The 21,480-nt window shown below is 33.0% G+C and overlaps 1 protein-coding gene across 1 annotated transcript; it reads right to left on the reverse strand.

The window, feature by feature from the left end:
• Positions 1-1,612: 1,612 nt before the first annotated feature.
• Positions 1,613-9,325, reverse strand: LOC114400255 (uridine kinase-like protein 1, chloroplastic). The gene is made up of 14 exons (XM_028362608.1): positions 9,151-9,325; positions 8,971-9,062; positions 8,819-8,888; positions 8,605-8,723; positions 8,433-8,529; positions 7,106-7,185; positions 6,720-6,914; positions 3,621-3,704; positions 3,474-3,534; positions 3,224-3,284; positions 2,899-2,992; positions 2,726-2,798; positions 2,197-2,279; positions 1,613-2,092 (listed from the first exon to the last, which is right to left on the reverse strand). Exons 1-14 carry the CDS (start codon positions 9,323-9,325, stop codon positions 1,946-1,948), a joined length of 1,431 nt encoding a protein of 476 aa, XP_028218409.1. The 3' UTR covers positions 1,613-1,945.
• Positions 9,326-21,480: the final 12,155 nt, after the last annotated feature.

Here is a 21,480-nt window from a genome sequence, read left to right on the forward strand (position 1 = left end):
ATATTTTTTATAAAATATACGAATTAATTAATTTTTATGATTTAAATTATACTAAATTGTCACACAAATTAATATTTACATTTACATGCGCGTAAAAAAGGAATTACAAATATTAGTCATAATTATGTTCACTAATTATTTATGAATAATAATATTATTTATTTTATAACTAAATTTATTCATTAAAATTAAATAATTACAAAAAATATCATTTAAAAAAAAAAAACAATTTCCGGAAGAAGGGTCTTCCGGAAGAAGGTTGTCTTCCGGAAGAACCTTCTTCCGGAAACATTCCGGAACATGTTCTTCCGGAACATAATCCGGAGTTCTTCCGAAATCACACCATCTTCTTCTGGAAGAAGGTTCTTCCGGAAATTTTCCAGAAAAAGTCTTCGCAGAAGGGCATTTTTGCCCATTCACTGTTTGCTGGGTGCCCCAACAATATTGCTGGGTGCATGTAGCAACTCCCAATTCACTTTCCTAAGTTGGAAAAAAGTTTGCTCAGTCAATGTCCAATGGGTAACAATGAATTCGATTTTTATTATCATGCCTACTCCTACTCCTATCCTATTGAATTTTGGAAAATTACAAGAATGAATAAATTTTGTTTGATTATTTATAAATATTCTTGAAAATATTATATCAATTTCCTAAAAATAAAAGAATTACATAAAATTTTTATCAGTTATTTTAACTATTTATTTAATTAAATAATCCAATAAAAATAACATGATATTTTTACGGAGAATATTTTTTTTAACTTGATAAAATTATATTCCCACCTCCTAGAATAATTTTGTAAAAATGAAATAATTTTGTAAAAATGATAAACAAATTCATTTTACAAGTTCTCCATGTAGATGTTACATAGTCGGTTTTCTTCCTTTAGACTATACTCAGAGCATCCTTCAACAAAAAGATCAACCCTATAATAAAACCTTGAAATGCAAATCTATTTTATATGTTTATATTTAAAATCAATTAATTAGTATAATAGAAATACTTTAATTCAATAGTTCAAAAATTAAAAATTCAAATAGAAAACAAAAATGGATACTTTGATCCCTTAACTCAATTTTATAGTCCACTTCATCCCATAATACGAGGGAAAGGAAAAATGAAAAAACTACCATTAAAGCAGCCAAAACAAACTTACTAGTTATTATATCAATGTAAAATTTTCTGCTATCTCTAAAAATTTGAAGCAATTATTTTATTATTAAAAAAAAATCTATTATTCACTAAAATAACAATAGTAGAATTGTTAGAGAGTAAAAAAAGCCCCCCAACCCCCGACCGAAGTCATGCCGTAATGACTGAACAGTTCACCATTATTATAAAACCTTCAAATATAAGAATACTATTATATATTTCATATTTGTGACCTTAAAATACAAGGATACTGTTGTATATTATTTTTAAACACTAAGATATTTTGCTAATAAACAAATTTTATTTTATCAAATTTTTGTTATTATAATGTTAATTATTTCTAGGCTTTAATTAAATTATAGAATCAATAGTAATCTTATCTTTTTTTAAAATAACCTTCAGCTTATTTGCTTCAGATTATCACATACTATGTATGAAATACAATAACACAGTTTGCATATATTGACGATTGATCTGGTTGGTTATAGATTGCATTGATAACTAGGAAATATTTTCCACATAACCAACTTTGGAGAACAAGATTGGTAGAATTGTGTCAGGTATCATCATCTTGCTAAGAATGATCTCTACATTTAATATTTATTCGTGCATATCAACCTTGGAGTAGGTTTGCATTGATAATTGTAATCGGCCTGCCTCAAATCACAATCATGCTGATTTTTGCAGAATCCTTAATATCTGAATACAATGTAGTTAGCTGATTCTCATATTCTTAATCAAGGCAGCTGCTACCCAAGAGGTGTCTGCACCTTAAGACACACAAACAGCAGGATCAATCATCGGTACCAAAGTATCGATCACCAAATTCCCCCAATCCTGGGATAACACGATACTCTTCGTTTATTTCAATGTCAATCTCAGACGTGACAATCTTCAATGATGGAAACCTTTTACACACGCAGTGGATTCCCTCAGGAGCCTGAATTCAAAAAGATTCACAAGATCCATGTATGTAAACAGCGCAAAAAGATAGTCAAATAACAATGATAATATCAGACAAAGAAGGCATCAGAATTAACTCACAGAAATGAGATTCAAGAATATAATGTGACTTTCTGGTACTCCTTTCTGAATGAGTAATTCAATTGCTTGGTTGGCAGAGTTACCTAAAATGTTAGTTGATGTTATTTTTTTTTTTATAAGCAGTGAACAGAGAATGAATCAAGATTAGTAACCATCAGATGAGAAGGATTCTAAGAAATAAACAGAAGACTAGTACAAGAGAGCCATCTCAAAATAGCAGTTAGGAAACAATTTAGTGGGGCAGTGCTTTCAGCTTTCACTGGTTTATGCAGTATCTAGCAAATAGTATTTCTAGATTGACAGATATCATTCATACCAGTAACAAAATACTCTGCATGTCTATTTTGTTACATATTAACATGGTTTCTTTCCCATGAATTCAAAGAATGCAAAAAAATAAAAATAAAAATAAAAAGAGAGCATTAACTGTGTCCATAAATGCTTTGAAGAAAAAAAATGCCTATATTGAAATATGACAAGGTAAAGGTAAAGGAAGTAAAATAAATTGGATGACATTTCAAATCTTCACCTGTGGCCAGGACAGGGTCAAGAAGCAAGACATGCCGTTCTGAAATATCCTTGGGGAGCTTTTCATATATAAGCTGCTCAGAGAAGCAAAGGGTTTACCATTGAACACCAACCACATCAGTAGAGAACCTATACATCTATGTCAACTTCATGGGTTCCAAACAAGTCATTTACCTGTTTTCCATTGTCTCCATCCCGGTGAATCAAAATTTTACCAATTTTAATACCTTTGCAACATGCACGAAGTGCATTTTCCATGCTCTCACCACTATAATCCAAAAACAATGAAAAACAATAAGCCCAAGCAAAATAGCCTAGACAGAGTGCAGAAATGAATAACTGCAGTTTTAGTACTGGAACTCAAAGCTCACTGAATGGTATACACACCTATCATTAATCTTATCAAACAAGGGAACTGTTAGCTCCATCATTGAATTTCTATAAGTACCCTATCATTTACCCTGCACCTTCCAAAATTAATACCTGGTTAAATGCTCACCTTCGAACAATTGAAACACCACACAATTTTTTGCAGAAATCAACACCGGTATAAACAGATCCTGCAATATAAACCTCATTTCAGTTAATTAGCACTGTCAACATAAACCTCCATTTGTGACCCACTGTCGATCTGTCACTTCTTTCCCAGACATGTTGCAGTTCACAAAGCATAAATCTTGTTCCCCAAACAAGAGGAGTTATAAAGAACATAAAAATTGCAAGGACTGAGGACAAGGGCGGATGATTACCTGTGGGAGTAACCACTTGCTTTTCGGTGAAAGGCAGATGACCTAGACCATGCTCAACAACCTGATAATGGAAATCATGTCTCGTGTACTAAGTACTGAAAACTCGTTAAGGGAAGAAATTCAGCAGAGCTATAGAGCATACAGTACCAGGCGTATAAGTCGATCTGAATAAAATACGAAATCATGCTTTGATATGTCTCGGTCACGAATCAACGTATGCATTCCCCTGATCTGAAATGAATAAGCATGGCATGGCCCACAAAGGACCAGGTATGATATTGAACTTTCTATTTTAAGGACTTTATCATGTTAAAAGAAACACAACCAATGAAATGCCTCATATAATTGTTGTTAAATAAAAGTAAGATACGAATATAAGCAGATCTGGTCAAATAAAACATTGGCCTCATGGCTTACACCAACTGTCTCAACCAATTAGACATATGTGCAAGAGGTTTCTTAAGTGGGTCAACAACATTATCAAGTGTTGGTACTCAGCATATCTTCACATCATTTCTATCAAGGATCTCTCGAATGAGATAGAAGCGCCTAAGTATATGTTTGGATCACTGGTGAGATCTAGGTTCCTTAGCTAGTAAAATTTGTCCACTGTTATCACGTTAAGAGATCAATTGGATCCACAATGCTAAGAACTACATTAAATTAAGCTCAACCATTGGTGGCAACAGTATACTCAGCCTTTGTAGTAGAATCAACTGTTGTCTCCTTTGAATGTAATGAAGTTTTGAAAACCACCTTTAGTTGTTGTATTCAGTGGCCCACATTCATCACTATGAATAAGATAAAAAAAAAAAATCACTAGCCCTTTCACCTTGACTAGTAATTATGGCTTCAGTCATCTCCGCGATTGTGTTCGTCTCTCTTTGGCAAGTCTAACCATCTAGTCAGCCATCACTGCTACCGTTGGAGCCATATAAATCACTTACATTCATGGGAGGAACTCAGTCTGGTGGCTTTGACCACACTGCTCAAAACCTAAGCCTCCATGACTGTTGTATGTTCCCTTCATATTTGTTTCACCATCACCCCACCCACAGGCCACAAGGACAAATTCCCTGTGTCTTCTCTCCCACATTTTAGCTGGGATGAATCTGCATTTGTTTCTCCCTCTAACAACCAAAAAGATGGTCTCCCTCCATGAAATGGGCTCCTTTCCAGACCTAGACATATCCAATAATTCCTCTAACTAGGTCTCTTTTCTTAATCCATTGGATCTAGTTACTTATCTAAATTGGAGACTAGCTACTCCCTCTAGGTTTCCCCATTCTTGGTTGTCTCTGGTTCCAAGACTTGTGGCTGCAACCATTCTTGTTTATTTCCAGTGCCCAGACCACTTGATCTAGGTAGTACTGTGGTTGGAAATGTTTGATCACAACCTTCATGAAGGTTCACCATGTCATATTCAGATTGTGCCATTTCCACCTAAGCCACCAACTGAAAATACAACCTAAACAACGTTCACTCGCAAAGAATGAATACAAGTGTCCACTTAGGATTTTGAGAGCCTGGAATCTCTCCCTCAAAACCCACTCTCATCTTTACTAAAATCCAATCCAGTAGTTTTGTCTCCCTATCTGTTTATATCTTATCTCTTTCAATCTGTTAGAATCCTAAATAACCATCACTAACTAACTCTATCTCCCTCATGAACAGAAGCTAGTCCATTGGCCTTACCTAACGTTATACCAACTTGTAGGTTGTGAACAAAAATGAGAGCAGCAAGAATTACCGAAGTACAATACAACCTACCTTCCTTTCTATCTAAAAGGACATTCCACACCCTATACTGTAGCCTATGCATTTGTATCATTTGGCATAAAATGACAAGTTGTAGCTTTGAAATGCGATTATTCCAGTGTTATCAAATAGCGGCCATGGCGGAAAAGCATGGCGGAAATTTGAAAAAACACCACCGAAAAGCGGTGGCATGGCGGAATAGCGGAAAAGGCGGAATAACGATTTTTTTTTTTATTTTTTGCACGGTAGGTTTTGGGCTGACCCGACCCAACCCTACCTGAAATTGAAGTGCAAAAGCACAGCGGGAGAACACACAGCACAGAACACAGCAGCACAACCCGCACGCACCACCCCGCACCCAGCAACGACCAGCGGCGACGACCCCGCACCCAGCAGCGATGACCCCGCACCTGCACGACCCCGCGAAGGCAACGCACACCGGCACACGACCACCACCCCATGAAGGAGATACAGTACGCACACGACCCCACATCCTGCACCCGCACGTACAGCGAACGTCGACGGTGCAACTTTAGTGTGCGTTTTTGTTTTTTGTTTTTTTTTTTGTTGTTTGACACCCGTTTTTTATGTCTGCAACTTTTTTTTTCGTTTTTCTATTTGACACCCTTTTTTTATTTGACACCACGTTTTTTTTTTCCTTTTCTGTTCAGTCCTCTTTTAAATGGCACTTTGCACTTTGCATTATGTTTTTATCCTTTTCTTATTTTGAACTCTTTAATGAGTTTATTTGGTGTTGGTACTTGGTTATTGTATGAACTCATGAAACTTTTTTAACTTTTTTAGTTTATTTGAATGCAATCCATTGTTTTTTTCAATTTCAATGAGTTTATTTGGTGTTGGTACTTGGTTATTTATAATTATACATATATGTATATTTTTTTTTGTCCACCATGACATCCTCCATTTTCCGCTACGCCATCCGCCATATTTTTATGGCGGATTTTTGGCTTTCCGTCATGAACCGCCATCCGCCATTAACAACATTGGATTATTCTCAGTTTCTAACTCCTGTGCAACTTTGAAATGTATCCAAAAATTCATATACAACAACAAAAGCCTTATCCTACTAGATGAGGTCAGCTATCTACATGGATCACACATTATAATTTGGCATGTATCCAATTCAAATAAAAACATGAATAATCTCCATGTGATGTTTTATCAAAATACTTCTTTAAGTTCTTTCTAGGTCATAAATCATAATGAAACCAGGTGCTTTAGTTACATTAAAATAATAATTCCTACAATTCAAAAAATGTAAAACTTGAGGATAATTTTTTCTTTTCAATTCCACCAATAATAAAAAATTATAAAGTAAAGGGTTTGTAAAGGTTCATTAAGTAAGGTAATCCAGTCTATTTGTGTTCAGTTGTAAGGATGTGCCACTGGATCTTCCCCAAATTTTAAATCATAAAAGGTGGAAAATAAAATAAAATAATAAAATTGGCAAACTAAGTTTAAAGATACCTGGAATGTAGACTGAATAACATAGGCATTTGGATATATTTTGCATAGATCATGTTGGCCGAGCTTTGTACGGATATGTTGCACAATCAAATCAATGGCAACATGATTATCACCTCCACGAGGAATGATCACGTCAGCGTACTTTTTTGATGGTAGAACAAAATCATCAAATGCAGGCTTAACAAATTTTGCATACTACAGACCAACATTACAAGCAGTTAGGGACAAATATGCAATGTGATTGATCACGTGTCATTAGGACTACGAAATTCTCTCTTTATTTGCGCATCAAACTATATTAAAAAATAAAATTGATATGATAAGAGCTGTCATTATTAGTCTAGCTGCCATAATGCCATGCTTACTAATTAAATTGTTGGATTTACCTGTTCAAGAACAGAGTTTATATCCCTGCCTCTCTCCATTGTGTCACGCCTAATTCTACGAGCAAGTCTCACATCAGCATCTGTAAGCAATTAATAACCAAAGACGAAATTAGACAGAGAGGGGAGAGCTTCAACATTTACAAATTTATTCTAGGGAATGTGAACTTGGAAATGTAATATCCCATACATAGGTATTGTTCATGCCAAAAAAAAGTAGTAATACCTTGTTTTACTTAATTTTTATTACCATGGTGAGGGTTGGGATTGGGAAAGTTATATTTCCATAGGCATAGGGAAAGTTAGTTTCTAACCCAATTATAACTTCCATTTCTATTCTTACTTTTTTTTTTTATAATCATTTATTTTTAAAAAATATTTCTAGGAATATTCAAATCTAACCAAACGTATTTTTTAAATTAATTGGGAATAACACTCTTGGTCATGTATTCTTGGGAATGTCATCCCTAGAAATGCAATATTGTAACTTGAAACAAATGCCACCCAAGAATTTAGTGCAAAACCAAAGGAATGGAAAGGCAGTTAACATAGGGACCATATGGACAAATAGATTTCCTAAACCCTTATATCATATAGCTGAGCATATATACCAGATACATTGCAGTTCGCAAAGTATAATCATTCATGAGACAAGGAATACAGATCTAAAAATATATCAAAGGGAAGCAGGAAGCCTAATTGGTTAGAAAATTTAAACCACTATTTGTTCAAAAAGAATATCTTGCCATTTATATAACAGAAAAGAATACAATGCAGTCTACTCTTCTATTTCTACATATTTTCCAGGAAACAATCAAATTTAAAAAATCATCATGTTTTGATTAGTAAATAGTAATCAAACAATAAACCCCGTGTCTTGACCATCTCTTCAGTCACACAGCAATTACTTTGTGTATCAGTTGCTTCTAGAAGTTTATTTCTATAATATTCTTAACAAATGATTCATGGATGTTTTCATTCATTTTATTTCACCAAGCATTCACAGAAACACAACATAACACAGCATTTCAATAGGAGACAAGAAATAAAGGCCCCAAGTAATTAGCAACTATAGCTCAGCATTGTATTCATAAAACAAATCGTAAAATCCCACATGACCAAGGTTTTAAAAAATGGCCCACAACCGCAATTTTGGCTGCAACATCAAGGTATTTGGACTCTCCAAAACCATATTACAGCCGCAATTACGCCTGCATTAGTCTACAATTTCCTGATACATCAAGGATTGTGACATTAACCGCAACCGCAATTAAAACTTTGCACGTGACACATCATTGTTGAAGAATTAAGATACAAACGCATATCAAACCTGTGTCAACAAAGATCTTCATGTTCATCAGATCCCGCACGCGCTGATCGTGGAACACAAGAATCCCCTCCAATATAATCACATCAGAAGCATTCACCTGAACCAAAAGCACCACATCAACTAAAAAGAAATCCCAGTAAGTGGTAACAAAACGACATTGTTTAGTTTAAACCTGGCGAAAACTATCGGAAGAGCGTTGGTGCTTCTTGAAGTCGTAAATGGGAACATGCACGCCCTGGCCACTGATAAGCTTCATCGTGCACTCTAACAACTGCTCCGTGTCAAAAGCATCTACAAAGAAACGAAAATGTAATCAATCATCCTGAACTGAACTGAACTAAACTGAACTCAACCACACACACACAGTGAGTTTAATTGAAAATTACCAGGGTGGTCGAAATTGTACTCGTGAACGCGTTCCAACTCTTCAGGATTCAACCCGCGATAAAACGAGTCCTATAAAATAAAAATTCAAACAAAAAGTACTATAAATTAATTGATTGGTTTAAATTGAAAGAAAGAAAAAAAAAAAGGATACCTGATTGACGAGAACAACGCGGTGATCGTGAAGTTGCTGAATTATCATGTCGCAGACGGTGGTTTTTCCCGAGGCAGTACCTCCCGAAACACCTACATACACGTGTGAATCGCATTTTCGTTTAATTTTGGATTTTGAACATTGAATGAAAGAACAGTGTGAAGTGAAAAGAGTAATAACCTATGACGAAGGGTTGATTGGGGAGGAAATCGGGGGTTAGGGTAGAATCGGCAGAGGAGGACGCGGCGGCGGCGGTGGCGGAGGACGGCATACGGCCGTCAAGTCTCAGGCCGGAGAAGTGGGGCCCAGATGCCGCCTCCATCACGTAGTCGATCGACGTCGTTTCTTCCGGCATCGTCGCTCTCTCTCTGTAATGTCGTTTTGCTGTTTTGGTCACTGTCGTTTCGTTTGGGTGCTGCAGACACTGCTTTTCTGTATAAGAAATGTGACTGGTAGTATATGAAAGAAATGTGGAATGCGTCGAACATGCCTTGTGTTATGCAACTCGTTTGTTTGTTTAAATAGGATCAAGAAAAGTTTGTGCCGTCTTTCTTTTCCCACGCCACTCGTGACAAAGGAAACAATTTTTTTTTCTTTTTTTTTTAAATACTTTTTCTTCTTATGATAGTGATTTTTTATAGCTTTCTAAAAGGCTTGAAAAATTATTAGGTAAATAGCTATTATTGTATCTCTTGTAATTCGTTGACAAATGCGTCCCTGAAAAATAAAAATACAAAATTTAATTCCTAAAAGTATAAAAAATACGACAAATATATTCAAACGTTAATAATAGATTGTGATTAATTATTATTATTATTATTATTGTTATTGTTATTATTATTATGGATTTATAGTTTACTGTTTCTATTCGTTTAGTACTTATGTAATATATTTTTTAAATTTCCTTTTAATATATATATTTTTATTATTTTGATTTTCATGCCAAACCTTAATTTTTATTGTTAAAAAAAAATTATCTTATATCTTATAATTTTATCAAATTTCTACTAAATTTCTCACTTTTAATCTTTAAAATTATTTCATATCATAATTTCAACTTAAGCGTCCTTATATTTAGATTGAAAATAATATGTCGAGTGTTTTGAGTAGCAAAAACATAACCGGCCGCGGGACTAAATTTATTTATTTTTAAAAAAAAAAGAATTTAATCAACTATTTTTAAAAAAAAATATCACAAAATTTAAACTAGATAAAGCTAAAGTGAAATTATAAGTCTTTTTCCTCACTTATTATACATAATATGAATGAAATGAAAATAATTACTAACAAATAAAGAACTCAAATAAATTTAAATAAAAAATATAATAATGCTCAAACTAATACAGAGGTTAATTTTAAAATAAAACAAAAAAAATTAATTCAGAGGTGTATTCGTTGCCTTTGAGACATAGAGTTTCTCTCTCTCGCTGATTTAGGGGATTGTAGCAACCTTGCATTTCATTTGATATACTTTGGCAGAGTACGTAATAAAGATTAATAATTAATTGAAGAAACAAAAAATTTCAAGAAATAAAAGGCTTTCATTTTTTTAAATGGTAACTCAATTTTTTTATATGATAAAATTAAAGAATTTTATTTTATTTTGGAAAATAAGTAGTTATATTGATTAATTAAAAAACTAATTAACAATTTGATAGATGGATAAATAGATAGATAATCAAAGTATAAGAGTTCAAATCTTAAGCTGTATTTTACTATTTTTTTAATACCTTTTTCCATAACTTCTCTCTTATACAATTTATTTGTCAGCGGAGTGGGAAGACGAAAAGTCAAAAAAATATTATGACAAATGTGTCCCTATGCTAGAAATCCACGTTGGCAATCATTTCAGTGACGAATTTGTCCCTCCGTGTCACGTTGACTATCTTTTTAACGATGAAGAAGTTAATGACAGAATATATTTGTTGCACTTTTTACACTTTCAGAGACTTAAATTTTGTATTTTCATCTTTCAGGGACGCATTTTTAACAACTTATACATTGAAGGACAAAAGTGGTTATTTACCCAAAATTATTTACAAAAGATACTTACATTCTACACATTAATAAAATTCTCCACAAAGAAAATTAAATCCATATCTTTATAGGATGGGAATTTGTTTTTTTACTAACTAGTAGTTTAAATTTGATTGGTTTCTTATAATCATGACACTGATAGTAATCTTAAGTCAATTTGTTAAAATTTATTTATTAAAATAAACATTTATTTAATAAAATAAAGAATTTTTTATTTTTTTAATATGTTTTTTAAACTATCTATGTTTAAAAAATAATTTTTTGTTTGTTAAAAAATAAATCTTGTCTATTTCTTGAAAAAACATTTATATAAAAAATATTTCTTTTATTTATTTTTTAAATCTCATACACTTATTTTAAAATTGTTTTTTAGTTTAAATAAATTCACCTAATAATATTACATATTTTTTTATTATTGATTATTATTCACGTGAAGGATAGTCTGATTGAGAAAGGAACGACTCGTGTCATTTTTGACCGACCACACGCTTCAAACTAATTAAACAAGTGTGTTTCTCTTTTTGGAGGGAACTTTTGAGAGTAATTTCATGTTTAATTCATTTTCCTTTTATGAGATCTTAGGTTTAGATTACTTTTATTAATTTTTTTATTCGGAAGAATTATAGATAATATCATGAGATTTATAATAACTTAAATATTATGTTTAATTAACTGAGTTAAATCTTCTTAATCTTCGATTACGTTGTTTGAATAAGATTGATTGTCTGAGAGTCTTATTGTAAAGAGAGAAAAATATATTTAAATATGTTTGTAGTCCTTTAAATCTAGATAATATATATTTTTTAGTTCTTTAAAAAAATTATTTTTATTAGTCCATCAAATTTTTGGAAAATAACTTTTAGTCTCTTATTTTTTGGGTTAATGGTGTAACAATTTGTTACAAATTTTCACTATTAGAAATATTTTTTTAATTCAATTTCTTGAAACAATGCTTTGTGGCATTTTAAAACTACTAGAATATGTAAAAAAAGTCACAATTTCACATCCATATTTTTATTTTTCTTCTTTAAAATTTACAAATATATATAAAAAATAAGGTCATTAAATCATACAAGTCAAATATTTTAATGATTTAAAATCACCAAAAATTATTTTATAAAAAAAGAGGGACTAAAAATACCCTTTTGAAAATTTGAGGAACTAATAAAAATTAAGATTTTTTTGAAGGATTAAAGAAATAATTATCCAAATTTAAAGGACTAAAAACATATTTAAGTAAAAAAAAATAATTAATTCAATTGCATATCCTTTAATTTTTATACTTATTAATTATTAATAGGAATGATTTAGAATTGTAAATTTTTAAAACTCAATGCTTTAAAAATCTCAATTTTATAGTATTTTTAATTTTTAATTTTGTTAATAATTTAATTGTAGTGGATCATATAGTCATTTTTTGGTTTTCTTTATGTGACGATGAAAAGTTTGGTGCTTATTAATTGTTGGTATAAGAACTCATTGGGTTACTTATCAAATCTCAATGTTTTTTAAAAAAATAGAATGTTAAGATATAAAAAAATGCATCATTCTATGTTGTAATGTTGATATTATTGTTGGTGATTTTCCTTCTTAAAATATTCAAAGAAACTACTTTTTATGGTAATTTATGTATTTTATTTTGTAAGAAATAAATGACAATATTATTAGTAGAAAAAATATGTTGTCAATAGATAATAATATAGGAGTTAATTAAATAAAAAATATGATATTTATTTTTGAGATTTTTTAAAACTGTTATTTATTTAATGCAATAAAATGTATCATTTTGAATGAAATTATGGGTCTTTTTTATGGAATATATGTAGAAGTGTTCACAGATTAGATTGAAATTGTATGATAGGTTTAAGTTTCATCTTGGCATGGAGACACCTAGGTTCGGGATCGAGTATTTACATAATGATTTTTAATCAGGATAGGTGCGTGTATAGGTAATACAATACCCAACCTGTCCCACACTCACACCTATTGTGTATCTATATATAATAATAATTTAATTTAAATATAGTTTATATATTTATAGTTATATATTATGTTAATTTTTAATTGACTAAATTGTGACTTTGGTTTTCCCTTTTTTTTTTTCAATTTCGGTCCCCTTATTTTGGAAAATTGGTAATCTTGGTTTACTTCTCAATTTTGCATGTTTGCTTTCTTTTATTTTGGCGCAATTGAATCCTAGACCTAACATATTCACTAAATATACCATAAAAATAATTTAGTTGATTAAAATAAAATTAAAAGAAATAAATGTATGCAAAATTAAATATTAGACCAAAATTATGAATTTTCTAAAATAGAGGGATCAAAATCGCAGGAAAAAAATAGGGAGATCAAACTCGCAGATTAAGGATTATATGTTGAAGCATTACTCGTTTATGAAATGAATATTTTAATGACAACAAACTTTTAAGAAGCAGATTTTAAGTTTGTTAGACTTTTGCTAGTAATAGTTTTCCTTGAAGTGATTTCAAAGAAACACGACTTATCAAGATGCATGGAGAACAAGGTGTAAAGCATTTGCCCGCAACCTTAGTTTCCCAAGAAGTTCATCCAACTTCAGAAGTAAGAAACCAAAAGCAAAAGGGCAATTATGTTTTCTATGTCAATGTCAAATTGCATATATCAAAAGTTGTATACGACTAAAAACATGATTTTAAGAGATAGATATTAGAAGGTACACATGACTTAAGGATCACCAGAAGATGCAATGTTGAGACAACAAGTGAAAACAAATGTGTCTACACAGTCAAGAAGCACACAAGAACTATAATAGTCTATGCCATGTAGTAGTGTATTGATGCATTTCCTTGATGAAGCTTTGTTGATCCATCTATTCTATTTAAAAGAAGAGATGGTTAAGCCCTACATTAGCAAGGCAATCATGAATAAGAAAAGTAATATTGCATAATATGCAATGGTAAAAAAAATATCAACACCATTTTGTAGAAGACTTACTTTTCTAAACAAGTAGGAAACCTCTACAGTACCTGAAACACACTAGAAAAAGGGGGGGTTGAATAGTGTGATGGATAAAACTGTCTTTTGAAAACTTTGAAGGCTTTTCTCAAACACATATTCAATGGATGATTGGTTTCTTCTAAGGGGTTTGAAATCACTTTGTTCTTAAAAACCAATTCACAAAACTTGGACACAATAATGTAGAAGTAAACTATAGAAAGGAAGTAGTTACATATAAGCAGTAAAGAAACACACAGAGGTTTTAATTATACTAGTTCACCCTAACTTTTGGGCTACGTCTAGTTCTCCTTCAAAACTTGAAGGGTTCCACAAGTCAAAACTTTGATTACAACTAAGTATTCTCTATGCCATTTCTGGCTACAACAAGTATTCTCTAGGCCATTCTAGACACTACCCTTAATCTCCCTCTGAGATTAAGACTTAAGTATTTTTTGTCACGAAGTCACTCCTAGCTTTCACAAATAATAGATGTTTGATAGAAAATATATTCTAATCACTCAAAGAGTGTTTACACAATAAGCATGAATACAATGAAACTTGCTAGCTTAGCGGAGCTAAAATTAACTCAATTCGCTCAAGTTTCCTTCATCCAACTAAACTGGCAGCATTACAACACTTTGTTCATTTTGACTCAGATGATTCTCTAGGGATTGAACAGCTTTATCATGAACATCTTCAAGCTTTAAATAGACTTCAGAGTTTTGATCTATTGAACGATCCAAGTTAGTTATTGTCTAATAGCTTGGGCGCTTTACACAAGACACTTTACTGTGCAAAGAGAGAGTGTGGGGACCACAAACATCTTCTGCAACATATCTTCAGAGAAGTACAACTTGTCAGTGTCACCTTGTGCTCAGAGCTGACTTTCAGTGTACAATTCAAATATAACGTTAATAGCAGAGGACAAAAGAAATTAAGAATGTCAAGACAAGAGAATTTAAAACTTCCTTTTTGTGTGATATGGCACGAATTGCCTACTGAACCATGGACATTACTTTTTGATGATTACTTTCAGTACTTGAGGATCGAGTAACTGTTCCATTGCCTTTTGACTATGAGCCAAGAGCTAAAGCACTTGTCTTCTTAAGACTGGACATTGAGGCAGTATCGTCCAATGATTTATACTTTGCTTATCATCCAAAACATTTTATACTCATGCTTTTTGTTTGTATCTTATAGAGATAGATAAACCTATAGCTTAAGCATGAAAGGTTAACACATAAAATTTATACTTTGTTAACATCAAAACCTTAGGGATTTAATTCATATATGTGCTTTATCCTTGTTACTGCTTTTGATTTGTGTGTTTTTGAATCTTTTCCTTGAGTAGCTTTTTTTTAAAATATTTATATCTTTGATATAAAGTCTTTTAAAGCTTGCTCAAACTATTTTACTCATCCAAAAGCATGCACCTACTCATTCCTTTGAATTGACAAAAATGGATTCTACATACCCTAAATCTAATATTTTATGAATATCTTCTGAAGCAGTATACAAGAGTATTTTTATATAGTTATTATAGAAAAAAAAACTATTTTATGCAAAATACTATCAACAAAATAATGTTTTCTTGATGTGTAAAATATGTTTGCTCAGGGCAAGCATACCATACGCACAATAACAGTGGACCTAAGTTCAAATATCATACCCAAAGGACTAGTCATGCTCCCGTAATAATTTAATTCATAATAGATTAAACAATTTGGTTTTAATCTATAGTTGAGAAATGTGTTCAATTACTTTGTCAAAAAACAATACTCTAGATCAATCAAAGATAGTGCAATGAACTTATAAGATAAAAAGGCCTAGGGCTATGACTAAATCTTGCCATCGAATACCCCCAATTATACGTTAATTGAATTCTCAATATTTCTCAATTACTGAATTCTCTTAAAGTTGTTAAAAGGTTTTGACCAAAAACTTCCAACAATCTTTCTCTTAATTTAGTTCTAATTTGATCAATTAAGAAATAAATTATGAGAAAGCATAAGCACATAAAGAATGATAATAAGAAATCCCTAAAATGCATTTTGGCAATCATCATTCTAAAGGATTCAGTTGTTCTATAATTTCATTATTCATACGAAGCTGATCATAAACACACAAATAACTAAAATATAGATTGATAAATTCTAATGAAAAATTAAGCTCGATAGAACAACATAATTGATTAATAAAGATAATTTCAATTAAGTAAATTGGGGTTCATCTGCAAATGACATCATAGCCCTAGAAGAGAATGGTTTAGCCAGCCATGGGCACAAACAAGCAAAAAAATAACTTCATATAGATAAGAAAGATGAAGGAATAATAAAGATTACAATCAGAATCCGTTGCAATCTTCCTCGTGTTCTTCCTAATCCAAAAGAGCTCTCACACTATGCCTAGGTCACTCATTGAGTCAATTTTCATGCACAACATAAAAGATCAAACAAAACCTCACCCAATTCCCCTTTTATAAAATAAAAAGTGTAGCAGATGTGAGGAGGAGCACGACCGTGTTGTTTTGATGATGTTCCCAAATTCTCGAGAATCAAAGAATGTCCATGTTAAAGAGAGTATTCTTTTTCATCCTTTTTTAAGCTCCTTTTCACAAAATTTCCACATTTTCCAACTTCTGTCTTAGCTGAATCAAACTTAATAGAATTACATGAGTTTTGCCAATAAAATCGCATGAATTGAATTAAAAGCAAGGAAAAAACTCTCCTAAAAGAACATGCAAACACCATTTTATCAACCTCCCCACACTTGAACACTGCTTGTCCTCAAGCAATTATTTTAATTTAAAATTTTAAACCGGTTTATCTCAATCCAAAAAATCATTCCATGGAGCCACAAAATTTATTTGTATTAACACAACAAAAAATAGAACAGACATGCAACAAAGAGTTCAAAATGTTTCCCCTAGGAACCTTATTAGGCTTTTAATTCTACTCGGAGATAAGAGGATTCTTAAGAGGTCGATCGAAATGCACCAGTTTCAAAGAGGAACAAAACACTCTTCTCACCACTCTCAGTGTTTCAAGGGCAATCATAAGCACACTAGTCACACTTAGGAAACATGCAACTCGGTCTATCTGTTAATCAACTTAACTCAAAAAAAATCTAGCATGCATGAAAGTGAGGCATCCCAAGGTGTAATGGGGCTAGGTTGTAATGCAGGGCGAGTAAAGAACAAACAGGATGGCAAAAAGGCACGTCACATACCCCAACCCAAACTTGATGACACTAACTGAGGAGACAAATGCTTTTTTCTGATCAACAGTATCCCAAAATCTCTTCCTTTTGAACTTTTATTTATTCTTTTGTTTATTTTCAAATTTTCACTTTTAATATTTCTTTTTTCTTTTATCTCTATTTTTTGAAAGGCGACTGCCCTTATTTTATTTAACTCATAGAAGAAGTCATCAGAATGGCATCACAATTTCCATAAGCATGCATCATTTGCTCTTCTATCACATCACCAAGCATATAATACCCCCAAAATTGAATAACAGGGTGCCAAATAATTTTTCAACAAGGCTCAAACATCGGCAACTAAGGGTTTTGTTGTAGCAAAATTTTGAGATCAAGAATAGAGTCTAAAACTAGTCTCGTCAATTCATGTACACAAGAAAAAATCATTCAAGGATATGCATTTCGAAATATAACCAAGTGCAAGACGACCCAAGCAGGCCAAACATCACACACTGAATAAACACAAGGCTCAAAACTCTCATTTCTAGTGGCTTGGCTCAATGAAGAACTATTCATCCAAATATTTTATGGCTAATGTTCCAAAAATCCATGGAGAACACCCATCAACTAGTTGCATGTCCAAAACACATTGTCACAACCTACCCTTAGGTGGGAAGGCAAGGCGAGACTTAAGGGTGTGTCTCCCAAAAGGGAAAACGCGTGGGAGTCACCACCAACATTTATTTGAGGAAAATGTTATAAAAACCAAAAAGGGGTCTGCGAATTTCAAGAATAAGGGTTCGGGAGTTGTTTACGCACGAGGAAGGTATTAGCACCCCAAGTGTCCATCACAAGGGACGACAACCTTTAATCGAGTGTGCAAAACCATGACTTTAATATTTATTTATTTTCCATTTTTTATGTTTTTTATCATTTGGGGTCGACAAGAGCGTTTCCCTTGCTCCTACGTATCCTCAAGCACGATGAGGAACTTAGACCTACGTAGTTCTTTAAAAAGCAAGAAATTTATGCGTAGAGTTGATTTTAAAATTTTGAAAGGTTCATTTTAACCAATAAAAATAAAAGATACTGTTAAGGCGTTGGACCTTGAACAGACTCAAGCGACTTTTGTGGATAGAAAGCTCGATTACATGTTGATTTTATCTTGGATTCATTTATTTACTTTCGATCTCATTAAAAGACGACTGGTGAGGTAAACGATTGGTTGATACTTTATTTTACAAGGATAAAGTAAGATTATGGCACAAACGATCGGTGGAAATTCGCTTTTACATGAAGAAATGAGATTACTGAGGGTAGAAGAATAAGATGAAGATGTGCAAGGCAAACAAGGAGGACCCCTAAGGGTGCATAGAGCGAATTCAAAACCTTAAAATAAATACTAACCAGTTGATAAATGAAGAACAAATGAAGAACGGTGAAGAACGATGTAAGAATCGATCACGGTTGCGATTCGAAAGTGCCTTGACCTTATTTTTCCTTCTTTTTTCTCCTTTTTCTCCTTAATTTCACTAAATCCTTTCAATGTTGAAAGTATGAACCCCTTCCTTCAGCCCCCTCATGCCTATTTATAGGAAATGATGGGACATGGTTGATCAGCAGCTCGCCCTGGTTACTTCACCCCTAAGTCATTTGGGGGCCCAGGCGAGCCAGAGGCTAGCCTAGGCGAGCCAGAGGCTAGCCTAGGCGAGCCAGGAGTCTGAAAAAGCCTCAAAATGACTATTTTGCCATCCCTTTTGGGTACTTTCCGCATTCTTTACCGAAACTTAAAAAAGCTTTTCGTATTGCGCGACAACTGGTGTCAAGCAGTTCAATTCGGCTAGTAAGAATCAAAACTTTAGCAAATGATTGTCCCCAGATGAAATTAGGGTCTGATAGTTGCCCCTCTTTACTTATCTTTTATTGAAAATGAAAAGGTAAGTAAAAATAAGGACACTAATTTCATCCTAGTGATCTTGCCATCCGATCGGCTACTAGCGAAAACCCAAGCAGTGAAACCTATCAAAAGAAAGAATGTAAGAGGTATTAGGTACATAAAACAAAAGACCTTTAAGTCTTGAAAGGTAAAGGAGACATCAACGTCTCTACAAAAGACTCTGATGGTCTTTGAAAAGTAAAAAGGACTATGATAGTCTTGACAAAAAACTTTGATAGTCTCGAAAAAGTAAAGAAGACTATGTTAGTCTTGACAAAAGACTCTGAAGTCTTTGAAAGGTAAAGAAGACTGTGATAGTCTTGACAAAAGACATTGAAGTCCTTGAAATATAAAGAAGACTGTGATAGTCTTGACAAAAGACATTGAAGTCCTTGAAATATAAAGAAGACTGTGATAGTCTTGACAAAAGACATTGATAGTTTTGGAAATGTAAAGAAGATTATGATAGTCTTGGAAACAAAAGACTCTGATAGTATTTGAAAAGTAAAGAAGACTTTGATAGTCTTGAAGACAAAAGACTCTGATAGTCTTGAAAAGTAAAGAAGACTTTGATAGTCTTGACAAAAGACGTTGCAGTCTTTGAAACATAAAGAAGACTTTAATAGTCTTGAAAAGTAATGACAAATGACATTGATAGTCTCTGCAAGACAAAAGACTCTGATAATCTTGAAAAGTAAAGGGCAGATGACATGGATAGTCTCTGCAAGACAACAAACTCTGATAGTCTTGAAAAGTAAAGGGCATATGACATGGATAGTCTCTGCAAGACAAAAGACTCTGATAGTCTTAAAAGTCTTTCACTAAAACGTGAACACGCTTAGCAAAGAAACAAACCCCCAAACCAATCAGAACAACATATTTTTTGAAGAAAAATAATGTGACTATTGGAGAAGGAAAACATGCAGATAGAATTTCTCATAACCACAAATGAGATTTAAGACATTAGCATTTCATTTCTAAAAGAGCATTAGAAGAAACACTAGGTCCAATCAAATAGAGGAAAACCGCTCAAGGTGTATAAAGTCTCACACAGACAAGTGTTTCATCCTAACTCCAAACCACAAATATGTCATAGATGGACTTTGCAAGTCATTTTCCATCAAATCAAAGATAATATGCGCAATTATCATGGATCAATAGGACTTTATAAGGTTAGATTTTGGTAGGAAATTTGGATTTGGTTGTTCGGGCCTTTCCCCTTTTTGTTTCCTTTCCTCTTTGGTTTGGCACGGAACAAGAATGGACACAAAGATTTGGTTTGTAACTAAAGCAGGTGATTGCTTTACACATCCCTCAGGTTTTAACCAAGTTACTATTGCTCTTCTTTTATATTTTCTCCTTTGACAATTCTGCACATTGTTCAAATATTTTCTGGTCCAAAGAACCCCTCATTTTGTTTTTATTTTCTTTTGCTTTTCTTCAATCCTTGATTGATTGATTCTTTTTCTTTCTCTTTTTTTTTGACGAAAATCTCTAACCCAAGGTAAGAGAAGCTTTGCTTGGAAGATCCTCTTGTTCTCTCTTCCTAGGGTAAGGTTGGAAATTTCCATCCTAGGTCAAGGTAATGGCCAAAAAGTTGATGTTTGGCTCAAAAAAGCCTGCAAATGGCGGGACATGATGTATGTTGGAATATCTGTTTAGCAAATGGCTCAGAAATGAAGGAATGCCCAAATCACTTCCATGAAACACATATTATGATAATAAGAAATTCATGCAAAATTAATCATTGCACACATCCATGTGGACACTCGAATATAAGGCTTTGTGACCATGCAAACACTAAGGCTTAGGGTTTGTTTCCCCATTTAGATCAAACCAGTGTTTCAACGATTGCTCTTTTTATCAAGTCATACAAACATCCGAGTCCACTTTGGCATTCGGAAAAATCTTTCGTTGCGTTCACCCTCTAGGTGTACATTTCTTTTTTTCCAAAAACCTTATGCGTTTTGATCCGTGAATTTTCAAAAGAAAACTGGCAATCATTTCTTTTTTTTTTTCAAAAAGCATGTTGGTTTTTAGTTTTTTCTTTTAGTTTTTTTTTCTTTTCAGTTTTTTAGAAAAAGTTTGTAACCTATCCCCGGGGGAAGAAGTCCATCACATTGGCCATGTTGTCATCATCCTATGCTCCATCTTCATCTCCGAGGGTCCCTGCGGGTCCTGCCCTTGTCTGAAAATTGGGCCTATCTCCAGGCCATGCAATTGTGGCCCCAAAATGCTTGAGGGTAGGCCATGGGAAAGGGCTGGGATCTTGGCTCTACTGATGCAGGGTGTACTGGTTAAAGCTCTCATTCAGCTGCACCTGACCCCTATGATTGGCTGCCTACTAGTCGGTCACATGC

Source organism: Glycine soja, chromosome 19 (genome assembly GCF_004193775.1).
Source record: "Glycine soja cultivar W05 chromosome 19, ASM419377v2, whole genome shotgun sequence".
Lineage (NCBI taxonomy): Eukaryota > Viridiplantae > Streptophyta > Magnoliopsida > Fabales > Fabaceae > Glycine > Glycine soja.